The 20,403-nt window shown below is 32.2% G+C and overlaps 1 protein-coding gene across 5 annotated transcripts in view; it reads left to right on the top strand.

Moving 5' to 3' along the window:
- The first annotated feature begins 4,573 nt into the window (after nucleotides 1-4,573).
- Nucleotides 4,574-20,403, top strand: part of LOC134235537 (protein draper-like) — a 42,385-nt gene continuing 26,555 nt past the window's right edge. For 2 of the 5 annotated variants that reach the window (XM_062717683.1, XM_062717682.1), the window contains exons 1-4: nucleotides 4,574-4,690; nucleotides 4,895-5,137; nucleotides 6,066-6,305; nucleotides 6,401-6,535. In XM_062717683.1, the coding sequence (XP_062573667.1) occupies nucleotides 4,636-4,690; nucleotides 4,895-5,137; nucleotides 6,066-6,305; nucleotides 6,401-6,535 (673 nt within the window). In that variant the 5' untranslated portion in view covers nucleotides 4,574-4,635. Of the gene's footprint in view, nucleotides 4,691-4,894; nucleotides 5,138-6,065; nucleotides 6,306-6,400; nucleotides 6,536-7,309; nucleotides 7,451-7,603; nucleotides 7,745-8,027; nucleotides 8,169-8,876; nucleotides 9,009-9,257; nucleotides 9,402-9,762; nucleotides 9,860-10,157; nucleotides 11,736-20,403 lie in introns of those variants that run through there. The other 3 variants (XM_062717679.1, XM_062717681.1, XM_062717680.1) reach the window with 3 other exon arrangements.

Raw genomic sequence — 20,403 nt, 5'->3', positions numbered from 1 at the left:
GGTTTACAGAGGTACGAAGCATTTGCATACTTTTATTGGAGTTATAAGCATGAAAACTAATTTTTATTTTCATGCTATGTAACATGAAAAAATTATGTAATTAGGCATTGATTTCATTTAATTTAAAAAGAAACCGCGCTATCCTCGTCGCCATGATAACAGTTAATGCTGCTATCTTAAAGAAACAATGAAACTCAAGACTTAAATATTTTTCATTAAGCCTTGTAGTACAGGTACATGTACATGTACATAAGAGAAATTGTGGTTTATAAAATAATTGCAACTTTGAAGTGTGACCATACAAATAACATACTAGTACATATAGATTAAAAACATGATACTAGCATTCAAGTTTAGATTCCTTTGTGTTGCTTTAGAAATTAGATAAGCTTAAATAAAGAACCAGCATTGTGGATATATAATCAAGTTTTCATGGAGAAAGTCTGTATACACTTGTCTTGAAGACAATGATCACGGAATTAAGGATGAGTGACAAACAACACCATGTTAGTACTTGAACTACAGGAAAGTTAATGCAATGAAAGATATGGTCCTTCAAATAAGATTAATAAGTTTCAAATAAGTATTAATTTGAAACATCTTTCGTATATGAACGTCTCTCATCTATAAAAATAGTAGCTTTTACAGGTACATATACCAGAAAAAAAATCTCTTTTCTTTTTGATTAGCTCGTCAAAGATTTTGTTAAAAGATATCTACTAGTATTTAAAATCGTTTTAGCCATTTAAAATGCATTGTCGAACGTTGATTTCAGCTTATTGGCTATCCAGTTTAATCGGCTGGATGACTTGCAGGCATTATGTTGAACATTGGTTAGCTATTATATTTAGCGTTCTGTGTACGGTATTAAAACTTCCTTGTTCAAGTAACCTCGGAAACATACTGCGCACATATTATTTCCGAAGAAAAAAAATAGAAATAATGTATGTAAACATTTGTACTTAATCATGTTAAATTCGTCTGAATGCAGACTAATATGTTAAGTATTATTAATTTACCGGAGAGTTAAGATATTTTGATTCTGAGAATTGGTTTTACTTAATATTCCATTATAATTGTAAACCCTACATTGTATGCACGTGCCATTTTAGAATTCACGTGGTACAAGTAAACATATCTAAGTTGTACGACCCTTGATTTTCCGGCAAATTTTAATTACGTTAATTTTGAATGAGGAGGGAATATTTATTTTTCTCAAATGCTTAATTATATTTTTTACCTTAATCCTGAATTATATATTGAGTAAATTTGAATGAAAAAGCACACGATTTTGCAGCCGCATTGCCGCTTTAAGACTACTGAAATAAAAATTAAGATCAATTCACTCTTATATTGCCAGCAAGGAGAGGAGTAGGCAGTATGACCCAATGTCTCGTCTTTTTTCTTGGCAAATATAAAAAAAATAATAATTAATAATTATTTAACACAGATTTTGCTGTCGTTATCATTATCCGCAACAAAGTAATTACGCGTTCAACCAGATTTCTTATATGTCCATACATGCTAAAGGAGGTATTCGTGAAGGGTCAAAAGTAGAAGTTTTAGCAGGGTTTATTTCAATGCTCTACGAAGAATTGAGTAAATAGTCACCACTGGATTAATAAATTTTTTTCTGGCATTACTAAAGTGTGGTGCTAAAATGTGGTTTCGTGTGGATTTGGTTTTAAAAACAGATTACTAATTCAATAGCGTGAATAATTTCAGATGCAGCCCTCTTTCTTGATTTGATTGATTGATTGTATATTGTTTAACGTCCCTCTCGAGAATTTTTCACTCATACAGAGACGCCACCATTTGCCGGTGGAGACCAGCAAAATTTTATCTTATACCCGGCACTCAGGGCCATTGAGCAGGGAAGGATCTTTTCCGTGCCAACATCTACTGCGACATGTGACCTCGGTTTATACGGTCTCATCCGGAAGACCGATCTTCACGTCTCACAGTGGGATTCGAACCCGCCACGTAAGGATTGACTCCTTACTTGGCGACTCTAGAGCAGACGCTCTAACCACGAGCGACCTTTCTTGATTTGAATTGCATTCAAGACATTATTGAAATAATTATTTCAATACTGATCGTAATTCTATATATTGAACCTAATGTTTTACACGTAATATGTACATTTAGTTACTACTGAAAAAAATATTTTATTTAAGAATAATACTTAAGTGTTTTCAATCTGGTTTTGCTTTTAAAATACCCTTGAAACCACTAATGATATTAACTTTTTTAGTAACTTTATTTCCATAATTGTTTCCTGATATTATTTTGAAATATATTCTCAGCCACTATAAAATAAAAAGTGGGCGTTATATCATTAATGATTGTAACAGATATAGTGCATGGAGAAGGATATGGAGATAAGGAACAGTATTCAATCTCAAAGTCCATAAAACAATACAAAATAGGAGCAGAGCAAACACGGACCCCCTAAACATCAGAGGTGGGATCAGGTGCCATGGAAGAGTGAGCACCCCCTTCCGACCGGTTACACCCGCCGTGTGCTCCTTGTCATGATCAGGAAATAACGGAAAAAATCCGTCGTCAATTCAGTGTATAAAAAATGGACTAACAATTGGTATGAAAAAAATCAGTCAGCATTTGACTCAACGATAAATTGTATTTGCTGACAAGGTCATTGTATCGACAATAGAACTTACGAAATGATGACTTTAAACGAAACTGCTGATATTCTGTATCTTATTACTGTATACAGGGAAATTTTCGCCCCCGTTTTATTTTCGCCCCTTTCGCCCTCTTCTTGATTGGGCGAATTTAAAACGGGGCGAATTCAAATTACACAGTATAATATTTTTAAACAGAACTATGACAGGGCGAATTTAAAACGGGGCAAAATTGTTTGCTAGTGCAAAAGGGCGAAAATAACACGGGGCGAAAATAACCCTGTATACAGTATATGATATACTTAAATAAATATATACATGTATAAACAAGCTTTGATAGAGTATTGCATTAGCAATCGTTGTTAATGCAAATTATCACTCAAGCCGAATACTTCGCTGATTATAAAGCATGCACATAAACTGCCTTATCTCAGGTTACTCCTAATAAAGGACAAGTGCACTTAAGCAATACTTAATGGGCCCTTCTTATGTGCAATTTTACTTTCGAATATATTACCAAATCATTCTCTTTTGTATAAGTCAGAAACAAGTGGATATTTCTAATTAGAAAGCACGTTAATTATCACCTAAATCAGATGGATTCTTTAAAAAATCGAATATATCTAAATGCCCATGAATACCCTAAATCCGGAAAAGTCATACCGAACCTTCTTTGAGTTTCGTTTATGTAAATCAAGAGGAAGAGATATTCAAATCGACACTTGAACAATATCATGGTGTATCATAGTCGGGCGCGTTTGCAGAATGTTACTTTTTGAGCCAAATCTCTTTTAAAAAATTGAATGAAGTTGTGAAGTTGCCTGTAGCCATAATGATCAAATTCAGAAATTTGTACTCATTGCATTAAAATTAAAAATTACAATAATAGTTTCATTAAATTTGAAATTAAAAAGGAGTGTTAAGGTGGCTTTCAATATCCGTTTCATTGTCTTGCATTAACGTTAAAAATGTATGACACTTCTTTGAATGGCACTAAAATCTCTTTACCCTCCCGTGTTCTTAAAAAAACAAATACATACAAATATTTCTAAGCGACACTACTTTGACTTAATGATACAAAACCTGCCGACTTTTTACAGTGAGCACCTTTGAGGAATGTTTACCTGGGAAGAACTCACGTGACTATAAGTATCGTAAATAATTTATTCCACACTAGGGTTCAAACTAGGTCATACAGTTAAATAGTTCTTACTTGCTATAGGAAAAACATTGTACTTTTTGTACACTTTTATTATTTTAAGTACCAGCCTAATCGTGTACAAATTTCCTACTTTCACACAAGTTTTATAAATGTATTATGCGTCTTTTGTCATTCGCACAAGTTTGTACAAAGTTAGGCACGTGGTAAACAAAAGCTTTGAATTGAATAACCGTTCTCGATTTACTATAGACAATAATAAATGTCGGATGACCCATGTCACATTCTATGGTTTTGTTCTTTGTATATTAGTGAATTTCAGCGGTAAAATTTGTTGAATCGTACAGTTTAGATATCAATTAATAATTTGGGATGAAACATTTTGCTTAATTTGATTGTTTATTTTTTCAAATTTTACCGGGGCCCATAAGTGCACTCGTTCTTTGGAAGCTTTTGAACTGAGTCCTTGATTAACATCGAGGAGGTCGATAAAGGTTGTGTTTATTACTAGCTTCTTTTGGTTATTGGTTTTACGATGTTAACTCTCAATATAGTATCAGGACAATGTGTTAATAATAAAACTGCAGACGATATAACAGAAGTCACTCTCTACGATGAATATAGACCGTTCTTTCTCTAAATTCAGATAAAATAAAGCACGTGATACAAACTAAACTATTTCTTTACAAAATTTCGCGGTGGTATTAATACGATTTAACATTACTGTACAATTTAGTTAAAGTACATATATATATATAAATAGAACACTGGCTAAACAAAAATCTTCCTGGTTCATTTCCACTTAGGAACGCAAATGTTTTATGTGACTGAATGGCTATATTCCTTTTACTTTTGTTGAAACAACTAGCCCACACTAGTGGATATGGTATGATTAATCTTTATACTTCCCTATTTTTTAAGTTTTGTAGCGAATAATATATGTGATATCACAATTTGATAAGATAAGGTCAATTATTTTGGCGTTATTTTTAATAATTCTGAGGTTTTTATTCCCGACAGAAAAATATGAATGTTTGATGCAATCAAATAACTCAGTACTTCTATATGTATTAACAATTTTCTTTTTCAGACCATCTATCATTCAATAAAACCACTGAACATAGCCAAAACTATAATAATTGTTATTTGGCTAAATATTGTGACATATATCATTCACGAAATGCTGTGGATAGAAACAATGACACTTGTACAAGAACTAGACCAATTGAACCTAGTAATTGGTCAAACCAAACATGGTGGTATGTAGATTTGGGCGGTATCTACAACGTTTACAAAGTTAACATAATATTTAGGCTGTATGAACCAAGACGTGGTAAGTAATTTGAATCAAATATATGCATGTTATTTGTAATTTCAATGAATGAAAAGCTGAGTTCTAATCTAGTACATTACTGTTGCAATGAATATTATACATATACATGTATATAGTGTGTGTAAACTTAAAGTGGCATATTTGTTTTCATAAAAAATAAAGACAAATACTGATCTGATATTCATCAAAACGGGGGTTCAGTTTTTATATCAAGTTACATGACATCGACATGAGCTCATTTTATTATATTACAAACCCGTAGCTGATTTGTTTTGATCGATATCTAAAGATCAGTATAATATTTCAGTCGATAAAACTTTTAGCAACAAAAGAAGTTACTTTTAATTATGTAAACATCTTAATACAATTCAAAACATGTGTATAAATTACAAGTTATTACACTTTATATGTTGAAAGGGCGATAGAATATAAGACAATATTATAAAACAACAAGTGAAGAGCCCTTTACGCTTCCTTCACTAACGGTACTGCGTACCATCACATACTAATAATTCTTGAAGTTGTTCTTTAGTACATGTAAGATATATACAATGTATGTACATAATTGATTATAACACTGTAAAACTTACAAAATTCTTTTGTTTATTTAAAAAACCATTTCAATTACAAACAGCATAAATCTCATTTTCTTCGCTTAATTATCAATGTCGGCGAATAAAAATCAGGTCTAAAGCAAAAACACGAGGCGGTTTTACATTTCCATATTTAATGGATTTAACATTCTGTAATAACAGGACCATGGGTTCCTGGCCATGACGCTAGAATTATTTTTTTAAGTTGACACAACCATCTGACAAGACAACACACGTAAATATTTGAAAACTCGACATAAACATCATAAGGGTGGTGACAGAAATATGCCATCATATGATACATTTTTATGTAAACCTTTCTCCATTTATCTTAGAACTTAGTCAAAGAGGTCGCTTTGCTGGATTTTCTCTCTATTTATCCAATTCTACGAATATTGACGAAGGATTGCTGTGTTACAAGGATGGCCCTGATTTACCTCCACTGGACATCAATGTCACGTGTTCAGGTCATGCTCGATATGTATTCTACTATAACGAAAGATTACCTGGAGTTAAATACCCTGAAGGATATCAAATGCTTTCTTATACAGAGTTATGCGAAGTGATTGTCTTGGGTAAGCAAACTCTTAATTACCCTGGTAAAAGAAAACGTTTTACAACTATCTGTCACAAAATCGAACAAACTACAATGTTTGAAATCATTTAATAGGTTGTAGATCCGGGGTATATGGTGAAAACTGCAATTTGCAGTGTTCAGAAAATTGCTTCGGAGAAATGTGTGACATTGTGAATGGAACATGCTATAGCTGTAAGCCTGGATGGAAGGAGAATTTCTGTGGACAAGGTTTGTAGACAGGTATTTGTGGAAAGGAACCCTTCCCCCACCCAATATTCAATCCAGGAATATTTATATTTCCTCATAAAATATATGTTTTGCATTTAAGAAAGCATAGGAAAAATTTAGGTATATCATAAAATAGTCATTCCTCACAAAATTGTCCTGCCTTGAAATTAAATTTATTTGACTCCGATGATCATTCTGGCTTAAAATACCAAATATTTGTTTAATTCAATTTTAATTAAATGTCGGTTCATAAGTTCTCTCTTCATATATTTCCTTTCGATAATATCGAAGAGACTTTGCTTCCCGCGAGAATCTCACAATTTAAAATCAAACACAACTCCACTTTTACATCTCTGAAGAATTTTGAAAATAATACCTCGATAATATCTGAGAGATTGCAAATTGAAATAAAATAAATACGTGAGTTAACCCTGAAAGACCAGTGGGAACACAATGAAAACAAACCGGAGTTGCTCAGCTTTTTCCCTAAAAAGTAAGGGAGGATACACTTTGTATGAAACGATCTATTTGCGTTTAACCTATTTTTCTATGGCACTTATACATGGTTATTACGTGAAGATGTAATTATAAGAGATATTTTTTGTAAAGAAAAAACACACGAACGTCCATAAATTGGATATTTCAAAGGAATGGCGTATTACTCTCCACATTCAAGTGCTTCTTGTTCTGTATTTCAAGAAGAACTTTTCTTTCATTTTCATGGAGGATCGTTTAAATTTTACAACGATAAAATTTTTTATTTCTTCCATAAAGAATGTACGTCGGGGACATATGGAGTAGACTGTAAATATCAGTGCTCTGGGCATTGCCTGAATGGGCTACCTTGCAACCACGTGACTGGCAAATGTCCTGATAAATGTGCAGCGGGTTGGACTGGAAATTTTTGTGGAAAACGTAAGCTTGATTTAATAAAACCTCTACAATATATTTTAAATTACAAACAATTACTAGTATACCAAAATACGTACAACACTGAGAGAGAGAATTCGTGAAGAAAAGATAGTAAAGAAAGCACAAACATTTTAATTTATTTTTGTTTTTTTGTAGAATGTGCTCAGGGAAAATATGGCCCAAATTGTGTCCTCAACTGTAGTGGTCATTGCAAGGATAATGTTCCGTGTAATAAAGAAACAGGACGTTGTGATACAGGGTGTAATACTGGGTATATAGGAAGATTCTGTAGTGAAGGTTTGTAGAATAACTGAATGTGAAATTTTGTTAATCAGTACAAATACCGGTATATAAATTGAGTATTCTGATTCCAAGATCGAAGGTAACCAGATCATTAAAAAAAAATAGATTAAACTTAATATTCTTGTTTATGGATTTGATCTTTAGTGCTTATTCCTTAAAGAAACATCTATAGGTCTTTGAATGTTATTCTAAAATTAAATACAGTATACCACATCTGAATTTATTTGATCTAAATTTCTTTAGATAAGCATTATATATGTTTTTCCATCAATCATAGCTTGTGACTTTGGAAGATTCGGAGACAAATGTACGAATATTTGCAGCGGACATTGTCTTTACAATGAAACTTGCAACCACGTCAATGGAATCTGTAGCAAAGGCTGTGCTCCTGGATATTTTGGATCCTTTTGTAGTAAAGGTATTTCTGAATTGAAAATGCAATTAAATCTAATATATAAAACTAAGATGTTATAATTGAAATAATTTGAAGCACTAAGCTTAGAAAAAGAGGATTTTCGATTAATTTGGTGATATTTAATTTCTTGGAGATAAGAGATATTTGATTCTCTAGAGAATTTCTAGTTCTTCATTTGATGGAGAATTGTTTTTATAATTATTATTTTTTTGGGGGCGGGGGCTTTTGGGTGGGTGGGGGTGGGGGCTGCTATTTTTTTTATTTTGTTTGACATTTTACCTAATAAATTAAAGAAATAATAAAATGAAAAGATAAATAATAGAATTAAAGAAAAGGTTGTTTCATGTTCGAAGTAATTGAAGGTCCTTCGTTTGTCATTTAGCATACACATTTATATTCCTTTGGGAACTATTTTCTAGATTGATCGAAAGATCAAAATAATAATAAATAACACATAAGCAAATAATAATGTACAACAAATTTAAAATAGTCACAAAATCGCCTGATATTTCCTAATAAATTAACAAAAAACAGTCCTATATTTAATATCATAACGAGATAAAATGCGCTTTTAATTAAATTCATTTTAAAATTTAAATACTGAACTATTTTCGATATCTTTACTTAGCAGAATATTTTCGTAGTAGACATATCATTAAAGGGATTTGCATTTGTTTTCTGTTGTACCTTAAATCAGAATCTCTCTTTTAGTTTGTCTTGATGGCTCGTACGGTCTAAACTGCTCTGGAATTTGTTCTCCTAACTGTATTGGTACTTGTGGAAAAAGCGATGGTTCCTGTAAATGTGTACCTGGATTTACTAACTCCCCAAATTGTTCAAAGGGTATGTTATCAACACTTAAATTCCTGAAATATGCAGACTTATACTTTTCCATACATTTATTTCTATTAAATAATGTCATACAGGAAGAAAACAAATTTAAATTCTAAACAGTTGCGAATTAACTTTATCTTCATTTCTTAAAATATGGTTAGGGTTAGGGTTTAAAATTTTTTTTTTAATATTGAATAATTTGATTATTGGTTTTTCAAAAAGTGTTGCAATACAAACTTGTATATTGTTATATTCTAGAATGTCCTCCTGGATTTTACGGTGTAAACTGTAAATATAGATGTAGCGGTAAATGTGTCCATGAAGAAACCTGCAGCAGATATGACGGAAGTTGCTCTCTAGGGTGTAAAGATAATTATGTTGGCCTAGCTTGTGACTTTCTTCGTAAGAACGTTATCCATTCTTAATCCGTATTAAATAAAAAGTAAGCAGAGAAAAATTTAAATAGTTTATTAATAAGTGTTAATTTACCTATAAACTTTTCGTGTGTTATTAGGGAGATTTTATTTTAAACCAAACTACTGTTAAATCAATTCTAGTGAGATCATTTTTTTTTAAAGTTCAAGATATATTTCATCCTTCGGGAAATTTCATTTTGTAGTTTATGAGCAGCACGGGATTTTTCTTATCTCTAGGGGAAATGAATTTTCTTAATACCATGTAAACATCAAAAATTAAATTCACTTAAAAATTTCAAATTCAGAGTATTCTCAAGATAACCTTTTCAATGAATGCTATATTCCAGAGGATAGTTCCACAAGTGCATCAACAGTAGGACTTTCCATAGTCGTTGCAGTATATTCATTATGTTTGATAGCTGTCTTTGTTCACTTTTACTTGAGGTATATATCATACTCTGAATGTTCTGTTTTATTTACGCCGTACAGAAATTAAGCAAAAAGGAAAAATCATACCACAGTGTACATAAGGAAAAGTTAGTATACACAAAACAAGCAAAACAAACTATTCAATCGGTGACAAGTTCCTTTCAATCTCATTTCAATTTAAAATTTTACATCTATTTGCAAATATTTGTTTTAATAAGTATCATTTGATCGATTAAAGTATAAAAAAAAAAATTGAGACTGTGTTGAATTGTTTTAAATCCGATTATAATGCTTTGTTCTTACATTTTAACAGATCACACAGCTGCATCACTTTGAAGGAAAGAAATCCAGAGCTTGCAACTAAAGGCACAAAAAGCGAACAGTATTCTTCTCCAAAGACCAATACTTCAGATGATAACATACACAATTATCAGGACTTGAATGTCACCGACGATAAAAACTCTTATGAATTAATGCAAACATCCGAAAATCAGTGTGCTTATCAGAACCTAGACCTTGAGTATAAATGAATATTGTTTTCTTTATTACCCTTCACAACTTGACAGTATACAAAAGTAAAAGTCTGTAGTATATATTATTCAAAATGTAGGGGATATTAGATCTACAAATCATCCGGAAGTGAGAAAAAAAATAAAAAAAACATTGTTCAATTAATTCTGAACCCTGTGTTGCAGCGAGTTCTAGGACATTGGTAGGAGGTTGTTAGCGTATCCGCCGTCCAAGTGTTTCAAACATGCTGCCTTGGGGAAAAGGTCCGGACTGAGTGCTGATCATTATAATTTAAAGATATTCTGCTTTTTGAGAAAATCTTCAACGATTTGGATCTTTTCAAATCTGGCATTGTCATCTCGAAAAATGTAACGACAGTCATAACGACGTGCAAACGTCACAACATTGGGTTCCAAAATGTTGTCCTGGTAGGACTGCCCTTTGATACTTTAAGTCTGTTCTGCCGGTAACGGTAATACCTCCCCACATATTACGGATCCATCCCATACACGCACCAATCATGTTTAATGACGAAAACGCTATGGAAACGTTCTGCGTCTGACCAGAAAGTCAAAATTGAACCTGGTCTCATAATGTTCTGGCCAGTGACTTTAGAGTTCGTCTCCTTTTGATTGACTGTTTACAGGGGAATTCTAAAGGCAATAGTGCGGATGAATCTGTCCTGAGCCTGCGTTGTTGTCCTTGGTCGACCGGATCGTGATCTAAATTGAAAAGACAGCGATCTTGAAGCACGATGTCTTGACCATAATCTAGTGATAATAGACAGGGAAACATGCATTGACCTTGCAAAAGCCACCTGTCTTATTCCAACCTGAATCAATCCAAGAGCATGCATATGTACAATTAAAATCTTTCTAGGTGTACATTTCAGTTTAACCTCGCTTGCAAGATTGTGACACAACGCACTTGATCATCATGAGGATCTAGTGCAAATCATGAGAGTCTGATTGATGGGTTTGCGTGATGAATTTCTTTTGAAATACTTCTTGGTTAAGGAAATAAACATAGTTTCGCATTTTTGTGTATATTTAAACATCCTTATCCTAATACTATAGTATCCCTTTCTTATTTGAATAGTATATTTACAATTGTTTATAGGTACATGCAAGTTGATAACAAGATTATTCTTCAAATCAGCTTATGACTACACTCACTGATTGTCTATATCTAATGAAGCACTGTGAAAGAGTTTGATTTTTTTAACTTAGCTAAATACATTGATCTGTATCTCGCTGGTCTAAAAAATGGAAAAGACAACTAGAGAGCTACAATTCAATCTAAAAAAAAATGTTTATTACACTATATTACATGTATAAATATCATAAACGATTCGTAACGTTGCATTTACTAACAAGTTAAGATATAAGGTACCTGCAGTAAACGACCAGCCTCACAAATAGAATCAATGGACTTTATCAGTAAAAAAAAATTATCAACATTATAGTTGTATATTGTATGTTATATAATATATAAGGATAAAATGGTCGTGATGTATGTCATGTTTTTCCATTCGAACTCTTACACTGAATTTTATTTTATTTAATCTTTAACCTGTAGCATCAGACTATGCAAATCGTAAAGGGGTTTATTTGCATATTTTGACACTTGCGTTAATAATGCCAAGATGAAATTGGCTCAGGCACAAACTTCTGTCTTTTTTTTAATAATACTGTTTTCTATTATTTCATCTCGTTTTAGATTCGCCTACTCGAGAGAAGCGAAAAAGTTGTGAAAAAAAATGTTTTTTTTCCGTTTCCATTTCTGTTTCCCCTTCTGTTTTTAAAGAACAGATTAAAATGAAAGCGACCTCAGCGAATGTTGCAAACCGATGTTCGTCACTTTGAGCTCCTCAAGCAACGCCTGGAAAAGAGAAAATTTAGACTTTGCACATTGATCCAAACGCCTATTTCTGCAATTATCTGTGGTCTCATTCTTGATTTAAATTACCACTCGTAAGACTGGTTAAGTATGGTTTCTTAAAAAGAAAACTTTACTTGATACTAAATACTTGATACTAAATACATTTATCTCTAGATTTAATGTTAATGAAATGTGTATTCATTGTTTGGATCATTTATCAACTATTGTATTAGGCTTTCTGCTCAATATTTTTTCTTACTTCCTAGTAGATTTTCATACCAATTCTGCATTTACTCGTATTTAAAAACCAGCAACTGATTTTGCACAGTTTAAAAAATAAATTTCGACACAAAACAAAGTTAACTAAAATATTCTAAAATGTATTCGTTTATATTCATTTTCTTTCAACATGATAACATGCGGGAATCCACAAATTAAGAAGTGATGTAATTTCCAGTAAGATAGAAAAAATTAAATTCCTTCCATAGATAAATTACGGAAGCTGGAAGGTGCCAGGCAGATAAAAGAGATCTGGCGGCTACCACATAAATATAACTGACAATCGCCAGAAAATTATCTGGTGAACATATTTGGGGACCACCAGATAAAATATTTTTTCTCACTGATACAACCCGTACGACGGCGTATTCGTGCCATTTTAACAATGTAGAAATTTTTTATTAAATCGTTTGTACGATTTACTAAATCGTTTGTACGATTTACTAAATCGTTTGTACGATTTAATAAATCGTTTGTACGATTTACTAAATCGTTTGTACGATTTAACAAATCGTTTGTACGATTTACTAGATCGTTTCTACGATTTAATAAATCGTTTGTACGATTTAATAAATCGTTTGTACGATTTAATAAATCGTTTGTACGATTTACTAAATTAAATCGTACAAACGATTTATTAAATTGTACAAACGATTTATTAAATCGTACAAACGATTTACTAAATTGTACAAACGATTTATTAAATCGTACAAACGATTTAATAAATCGTACAAACGATTTAGTAAATCGTACAAACGATTTACTAAATCGTACAAACGATTTATTAAATCGTACAAACGATTTATTAAATCGTACAAACGATTTATTAAATCGTACAAACGATTTAAAAAAATATTTCTACATTGTTTAAATGGCACGAATACGCCGTCGTAAACCCGACTTCGGTAATAATCAAAATTAAATTAAGATTTAAACAGCTTTTTTGATAAAAAAATAAATAAATTTTACATGTTGGTGTTGTTAAAATGTCCGCAGAAACATAAATTAAAATAAACGTTATTGTGTACTTTGATGAAAGGCGCATGTTTGATTAAATTCTTATCTTTTGTTTATTAGTACATATACGTAGAAAATTACATGTAAGCCTATTTACTAAAACTTTGAAATAAACCAAAATTTTAACGGCGTAGTCCTAGGATTCAAGAAATAATCACCTGAGATTGGGTAATGTGATTCAATACCTGTCAACCCTTTTTTTAGTTCTAAATATCTTTCAGCTCAACTATATCGAGATATTTTTTTCCTTAAAATTTTCGCACAGAGTATGATATTGGTTAAATCTTCAAATAAGTGTATACGCAGTTAAGCAATCAAAAATGCTATTTATACCCATTGAACACATTTGTCTTCGCTACGTTAGGTCATGTTCAGTAGCATCTAAGATATTTTAGTTTGTATTGGGCAGTTTCTGTCTGCACACATTTAAAATTATCTTTCAATACCTTGATGCTCCAAGACGTCCAGTGACTTGTCTTTCTTGATTTACGCGTTGAACATCTTCATGTAGTCTACTAGTTAAAAAAATGAAAATCACTAGATAGATACATGTACGAGGGTTGTTCCAAACAGTCGTAGACAATGTTTAAATTTTTTTAAACATGCAACCAATACTAACCAAATTTTGCATAGATACAATATATCAAATGTTCTTTAAAATTGTTAATTTTTAGATACATATCTTTCATATTAATAATATTAGGATGATTTATATGAAGGCCGATAAAGCCTGTCGTCGCACGGACAAATTCGGAATTTCCTTTTATTTCTTTAGAGCCATGTAATACATTGAACTCAAATTTAAATCACTGAAACTAGAATTAAAATCTGTCGTCGCACGGACAAATTCGGAATTTCCTTTTATTTCTTTAGTGCCATGTAATACATTGAACTCAGATTTAAATCACTGAAACTAGAATTAAAATCTTAATAATATGTCAAAATTTCATTTAAATAGCATTAGAAACATACGATTGGTGTAGAGATTTTCATAGTAACGTTGGAATTGAGTTTGATGAAAATGACGTCGTCAATTGCGTAACCGGCGCACGGAGATATAATAATGTAATAATTATATTGTTTTGAAATGATAATGCCTGGTTAAAGTTTAGAATTTATTCAAGTCCAAAAGTACAAAATCAAAATTCACATTTTTACACAAAAATTCCTAAAGTGAGAGTCAATTACAAACAAACTCAGGCACGTCTCATCTTTGACAACTCCTCCCACATTTCATAATTGAACCAATGAAACAAGTTAAAAGACAGTAGAAAAGTTTGGGGAAAGCTCAATGACATTAATTTATAACACAGGAAACAATTTGAGTAAGCATAACAAATTCAAAGAAACACCAGTCTAAGATCTGACCATAAACCTGATAACAATTATGAGCTAATAGCATCGATACCGTGGGATGGAGAGAGATATGTCAAGTTTGAGAAATTACAAACACGTGCAGCAGTGCTCTTTTTGAAGATCAAATAAAACAATTCATTTTCAATTACAAATTCCACGTACACCAATTATAATATTTAAACTATAACTAAATCATAAGTACATCTAAGAAACGAACAAATTGTCTTTATCAAAAATATGTATTTATACGCATGTATATAACATCCGCCCCCTAAAAAAAATGGCATACAATTTTAAGAATTAAACGATAAAGACAATCATAAAATATGCACACAAAAGAAATGTTATACAAAATGATATTGAAGAAAATATAATACATGTACAAGAAGAAGAATGCATTCTAGTAATGAAATCAGAAGTGAATAAAATGTTTTTGAAGCATGTATTCACCATTCATTGGTACCATCAAACACTCTCACATTTATACAAACATAATATTCAAATCAGAGTGCATCATAAGAACTTATAGCGTGCGCTGCAATGCATAGTAAAAAAATGTAAACAACAAATTCTCGAATATGGTTGTTCAAAGTATAACCTGTATGGAATAACACATCCGCGGTTAGAATAAATCATACCACTTTCAAATAAAGATAATACAATATTCAATTACATAATTGCATAATGTATAACCCTGTTGGAATAAAACATCCTTGGTTAGATATCAAACCAACACAAAATTTTTATGTTACACGATGTATGCCACAAATACTGCATACTAATACTATGTAGAATTGCATAAGGTATAACCCTGTCGGAATAAAACATCCTTGGTTTGAAAAGCAATTACAATATCAAACCAATACAAAATTTTCATATCACACGCTGTATGCCACAAATATCGCATACTAGTAATTCCTACCTTCTCAATTTCTACCGTTTTCAACAATATGTATAAGCTGTAATACTTGTGGAATAAAACATCCGTAATTACATAAACATACATATGAAACACTGTAAATTAATACAGATCAAAAAGTATCAAACAAACATATTATGCAAACAAAAAAAAATAAAATATATCAACAGTATACACAAATGTAACATGCATTTTTTTTTATGTTTTTCTGCTTTTACATTTTTTTTTTCAAGTGTTCATAATCATTTTAATACATTGTATAAAGACGACATAAGTTAGGTTGCGGTCACGTGTCGATAGCACGTTTGGCTTAATTTCGCATTGGGCTTCTTTCCACCATTACCGTTCCAATTGCACACTCGTTGAATGTGTCCTTCACCCGAACAACTGTGGCACGTACGGACATTCGCGCGGTCTTGATTGTAATTCTGCATCCCTCTTGGACGGTCGCGACTCGGAGCCTCCAGTCTGTCCAGCCTGTCAGTAATGGACTTCATCATCTGGAAGAGTTGTTCATCTCGACCACGGCTAGGCTTCTCGATACGGACTGCAGCTACAGTGTTAGGGGGGCTCGTCCTGTATCCATACGCCTCACCAAGTTTGGCTTGTTGTAAAGCATCCTCCCAATCGTCCATGTTCAAATCTGTTGGTGATGGAGACACATAATTTTCTGGTCTATACATTTTTGTCAGTTTATGTAGTCCGAATAAAAAGAAAAGGTGAATACAATAGATCCAAAGTTTAGTCCAAAGTCAATAATGAAATACCCGGATTCTCCACCATGTAATAATTATATTGTTTTGAAATGATAATGCCTGGTTAAAGTTTAGAATTTATTCAAGTCCAAAAGTACAAAATCAAAATTCACATTTTTACACAAAAATTCCTAAAGTGAGAGTCAATTACAAACAAACTCAGGCACGTCTCATCTTTGACAACTCCTCCCACATTTCATAATTGAACCAATGAAACAAGTTAAAAGACAGTAGAAAAGTTTGGGGAAAGCTCAATGACATTAATTTATAACACAGGAAACAATTTGAGTAAGCATAACAAATTCAAAGAAACACCAGTCTAAGATCTGACCATAAACCTGATAACAATTATGAGCTAATAGCATCGATACCGTGGGATGGAGAGAGATATGTCAAGTTTGAGAAATTACAAACACGTGCAGCAGTGCTCTTTTTGAAGATCAAATAAAACAATTCATTTTCAATTACAAATTCCAAGTACACCAATTATAATATTTAAACTATAACTAAATCATAAGTACATCTAAGAAACGAACAAATTGTCTTTATCAAAAATATGTATTTATACGCATGTATATAACAATAAATAGTGTTTGATATGGTTCATATACATCAGAGATGGGTTAAAAGAGTACAGAAGTGACATTACACACCAGATTTTAATAAAGAAGTTATTTTTAAATAGTACGGTATTCAATGATTATTTTTTGAAGGTTTATGAACTTAACAAGGATCTTGCACGTCTTCTGATTTTACATTCGTGTAGATTTTTTATTTCCGGAAAAGAACATGTATGTTGTAATTCTTGGTTAAATGTACGAGAAAATGAACATGAAATTCAATACTGAAAACTATTTCTTTAATTGATATTCAATGAAGTTTTGTATTTATTTTATTGCCGAAACAATAGCCTTGCTTGCAAACACATCCCATAGATGGAAAGAATATTAACTTACGTTTGTCAACAAGTTGCAGGGATGGCCATTATTTTTATTGCGAATTGTCCACCGATTTTTCATGTGACCCGATAATGAAATGTTTGTATGACCAGTTGATGGAGGATGCTTACTTCTCCAGGGTCCCTTATCCGTTCAGTTTACACAGGTACAAGACATTTACATATTTCCATTACCGTCTAAACATGGTTAACATTGCTTATTTTCTTGCAATGAAATATGAATTTAAAAAATATGTAATTGGGTATTGGAATTTTTTTCATTTAAAAAATGTGCTACCCTCTGTGCCATGATCATCGTGAAATTCAGTCGCATCAACAAAGAAATATTAATTTATAAATTATTGCAACATTGAAGTGGGAACATGAAAATAACGTACTAGTAGACTGAAAAAAAAATGAAACTTGCATTTCAGTTTTGCTTTATTTTTGTTGCTTTAGTAAAGAAACAGAGATCAATTATGGATATAATCAAATGTTTAGGGAGAAAATATGTATACACTTCTCCTGAGGACAATGGTTATGAAAATTAAGTCTGGGTGACACAACAAAAAGCATGTTAATATTTGAACTACAGAAGTGTATTGCATATACGAACGTCTCTCATACACCACTGTGATAACATATATACTCAGTATTAATTTGATAAGGTTTATGGATTAGAAAAAGTTCTTTTTGTTAAACTCTTCAAAAACCTTTTTAAAAAATCTTCACTTGAAATCGTGTTCAGTCATTTAAAATTTATTGTCAATTTCCGCTGATTGGCTATCCAGTCTAAGTAGTTCGATGACGTGCAGGCATTATGTGGAACATTTGCTAGCTATAATATTCAGGGGTTTGTATACGGTATTAATACTTCCTTGTTCAAGAACTGAGTATATAAACCTAAACTACTGCCCAATTATCAATTTTGGAAAAAAAAAACAGCAATCATATAGAAATAACGCCAACTATTGAAATTAAAATGTTAAAAGTGGCTGAGAATGCATTTCAGATCAGAAAACCACTTACTGTAAATGTATCAAGCGCACTTAAATTAACATTCGCAAATTGGAAAAATATTTAAAATACCGGTCGTTATTTCAATAAGCAAAACTATTAAAATAAAGATTAGAATCAATTCATTGTTTATATTGTCAGCAAGGATAAGTGAAGGCAGTGTGATCCAGTATCACTATTTTCTTATCAAATATATGAGAAAAATAATTATTATACACAGATTTTGTTGTTGTTATCATGATAATGATATCATTAAAATCCTTCTTTTTATGGTGATCATGAGTCGTTAAAAACCCATTGAAAAATATGATATGTACACTGCGATAAAAGATCAACAACAACAAATCCTCATTTCTTTACTAGATAGATAAAGGAGATGTGAAGTCAGTATGTAGAACACTGATCAGCCTTTATACATTTCTTACCGGGGGTCACTACATTACTTCCTTGTCGATTACCATAGACTTCTTTACTGCCAAGTATTTAAACCTCCGAAACGCAATCTGAAAATATTTTAAATAATAAGGGGGCGGCCATATGATTCGGAAGAGGGGGGGGGGGGCTAACTGCTAACTTTTCAGAGCTATTTCATTTTTTTTTCATGCCGGTGAAGGACAGTTAAAATAGATGGATATTTATTTCGAATAAGTTAAAGCACTAATTACCTAATTTCTTCCCCAGACGATGACAAATAGTCATTTCCAAGGACAGATTATTTATTAAATTATTTTCCAAAATCTGCAAGCACCATTCCCTTCCCACCCCCTCAAAATCAAAAGGTTAATCCTAAATGAAATACATACATGTACAACTTAATTATAAAAAAGTATGTTCTCATTTCATCAGTAACCGTAAGCCGGTGCATTAAGGTAAGCTTTTACTATGTAGGGTGAATTCACCATGCATCGGATACCCTTGTACTTCAACAAGTTAAATTCTAGCGATATCGCTACCGATGGAAAATTATCAAAATGGAGTTTAACAATTAGTTTGTGATTAAAATAACAATCTAGGACACAATTATATGCCGTTTATTGAGAAAACATCCCCAAAAATCGAGTTTGTAGAAACAAGAGGCCCATGGGCCTTATAGGTCACCTGAGCATTATGCAACAACTTTCCAGTGATTGAATTTGATTCATGTTTTAATCCAGATGCTATGGCATTCACAATTTTGAAAGAGGCCCCATTGATCATCATAACAATACACTTAGCAGCTGCTTAGTTTGTTTACTTAATACCCATAGGCAGGGTAGGGGAACAAAAAATGCATTTCAAGTAATCAGTAATATTCAGCATGGTCAGTAATGCCCAAATCACACATGAACCCCTGACCCTTAGGCCTAGATCCACACATTGCACAATTTTTGAAAAGGCACCCTTGCTTTTCAAAAATATTTGATTAATACCAAGGAGCATATTTCGTCCAATTCATCCAGTTTCAGTATATAAGTACAGCACCCCCCTTCTTTATGGTACCCCTGACCCTGGGGCCTTGAAAATCACAATTCTGGAAGATAAGTACCCTTGCTCATCATAACTATATAGGTAGTTCATCTGCTTAATACCAAGGAGCAGAGAAGAAAACTTTCAAAGATTCAATGTATTTTCTCTATATAATCAATATAGCCCCGCCCTATCACTAGAACCCCTGACCCTAGGGCCATAAAATTCACAATTTTGGTAGAGGTATTCTTGCTCATCATAACTATGTAATTAGTTTATTTCATTCCTAGGAGCAGAGAAGAAGATTTTCAAAGAATTTATGTATTTTCACTATATAATCTATAGACCCCCCCTTACACCAGAACCCCTGACCCTGGGGCCATAAAATTCACAATTTTGGTAGAGGCACTCTTGCTCATCATAACTATGCACTTAGTTAGTT

This window comes from Saccostrea cucullata, unplaced genomic scaffold (genome assembly GCF_032062105.1).
Source record: "Saccostrea cucullata isolate Sc308-1 unplaced genomic scaffold, CSIRO_AGI_Scuc_v1 ctg969, whole genome shotgun sequence".
NCBI lineage: Eukaryota > Metazoa > Mollusca > Bivalvia > Ostreida > Ostreidae > Saccostrea > Saccostrea cuccullata.
This window is presented reverse-complemented; position numbering and strand designations above follow the sequence as displayed.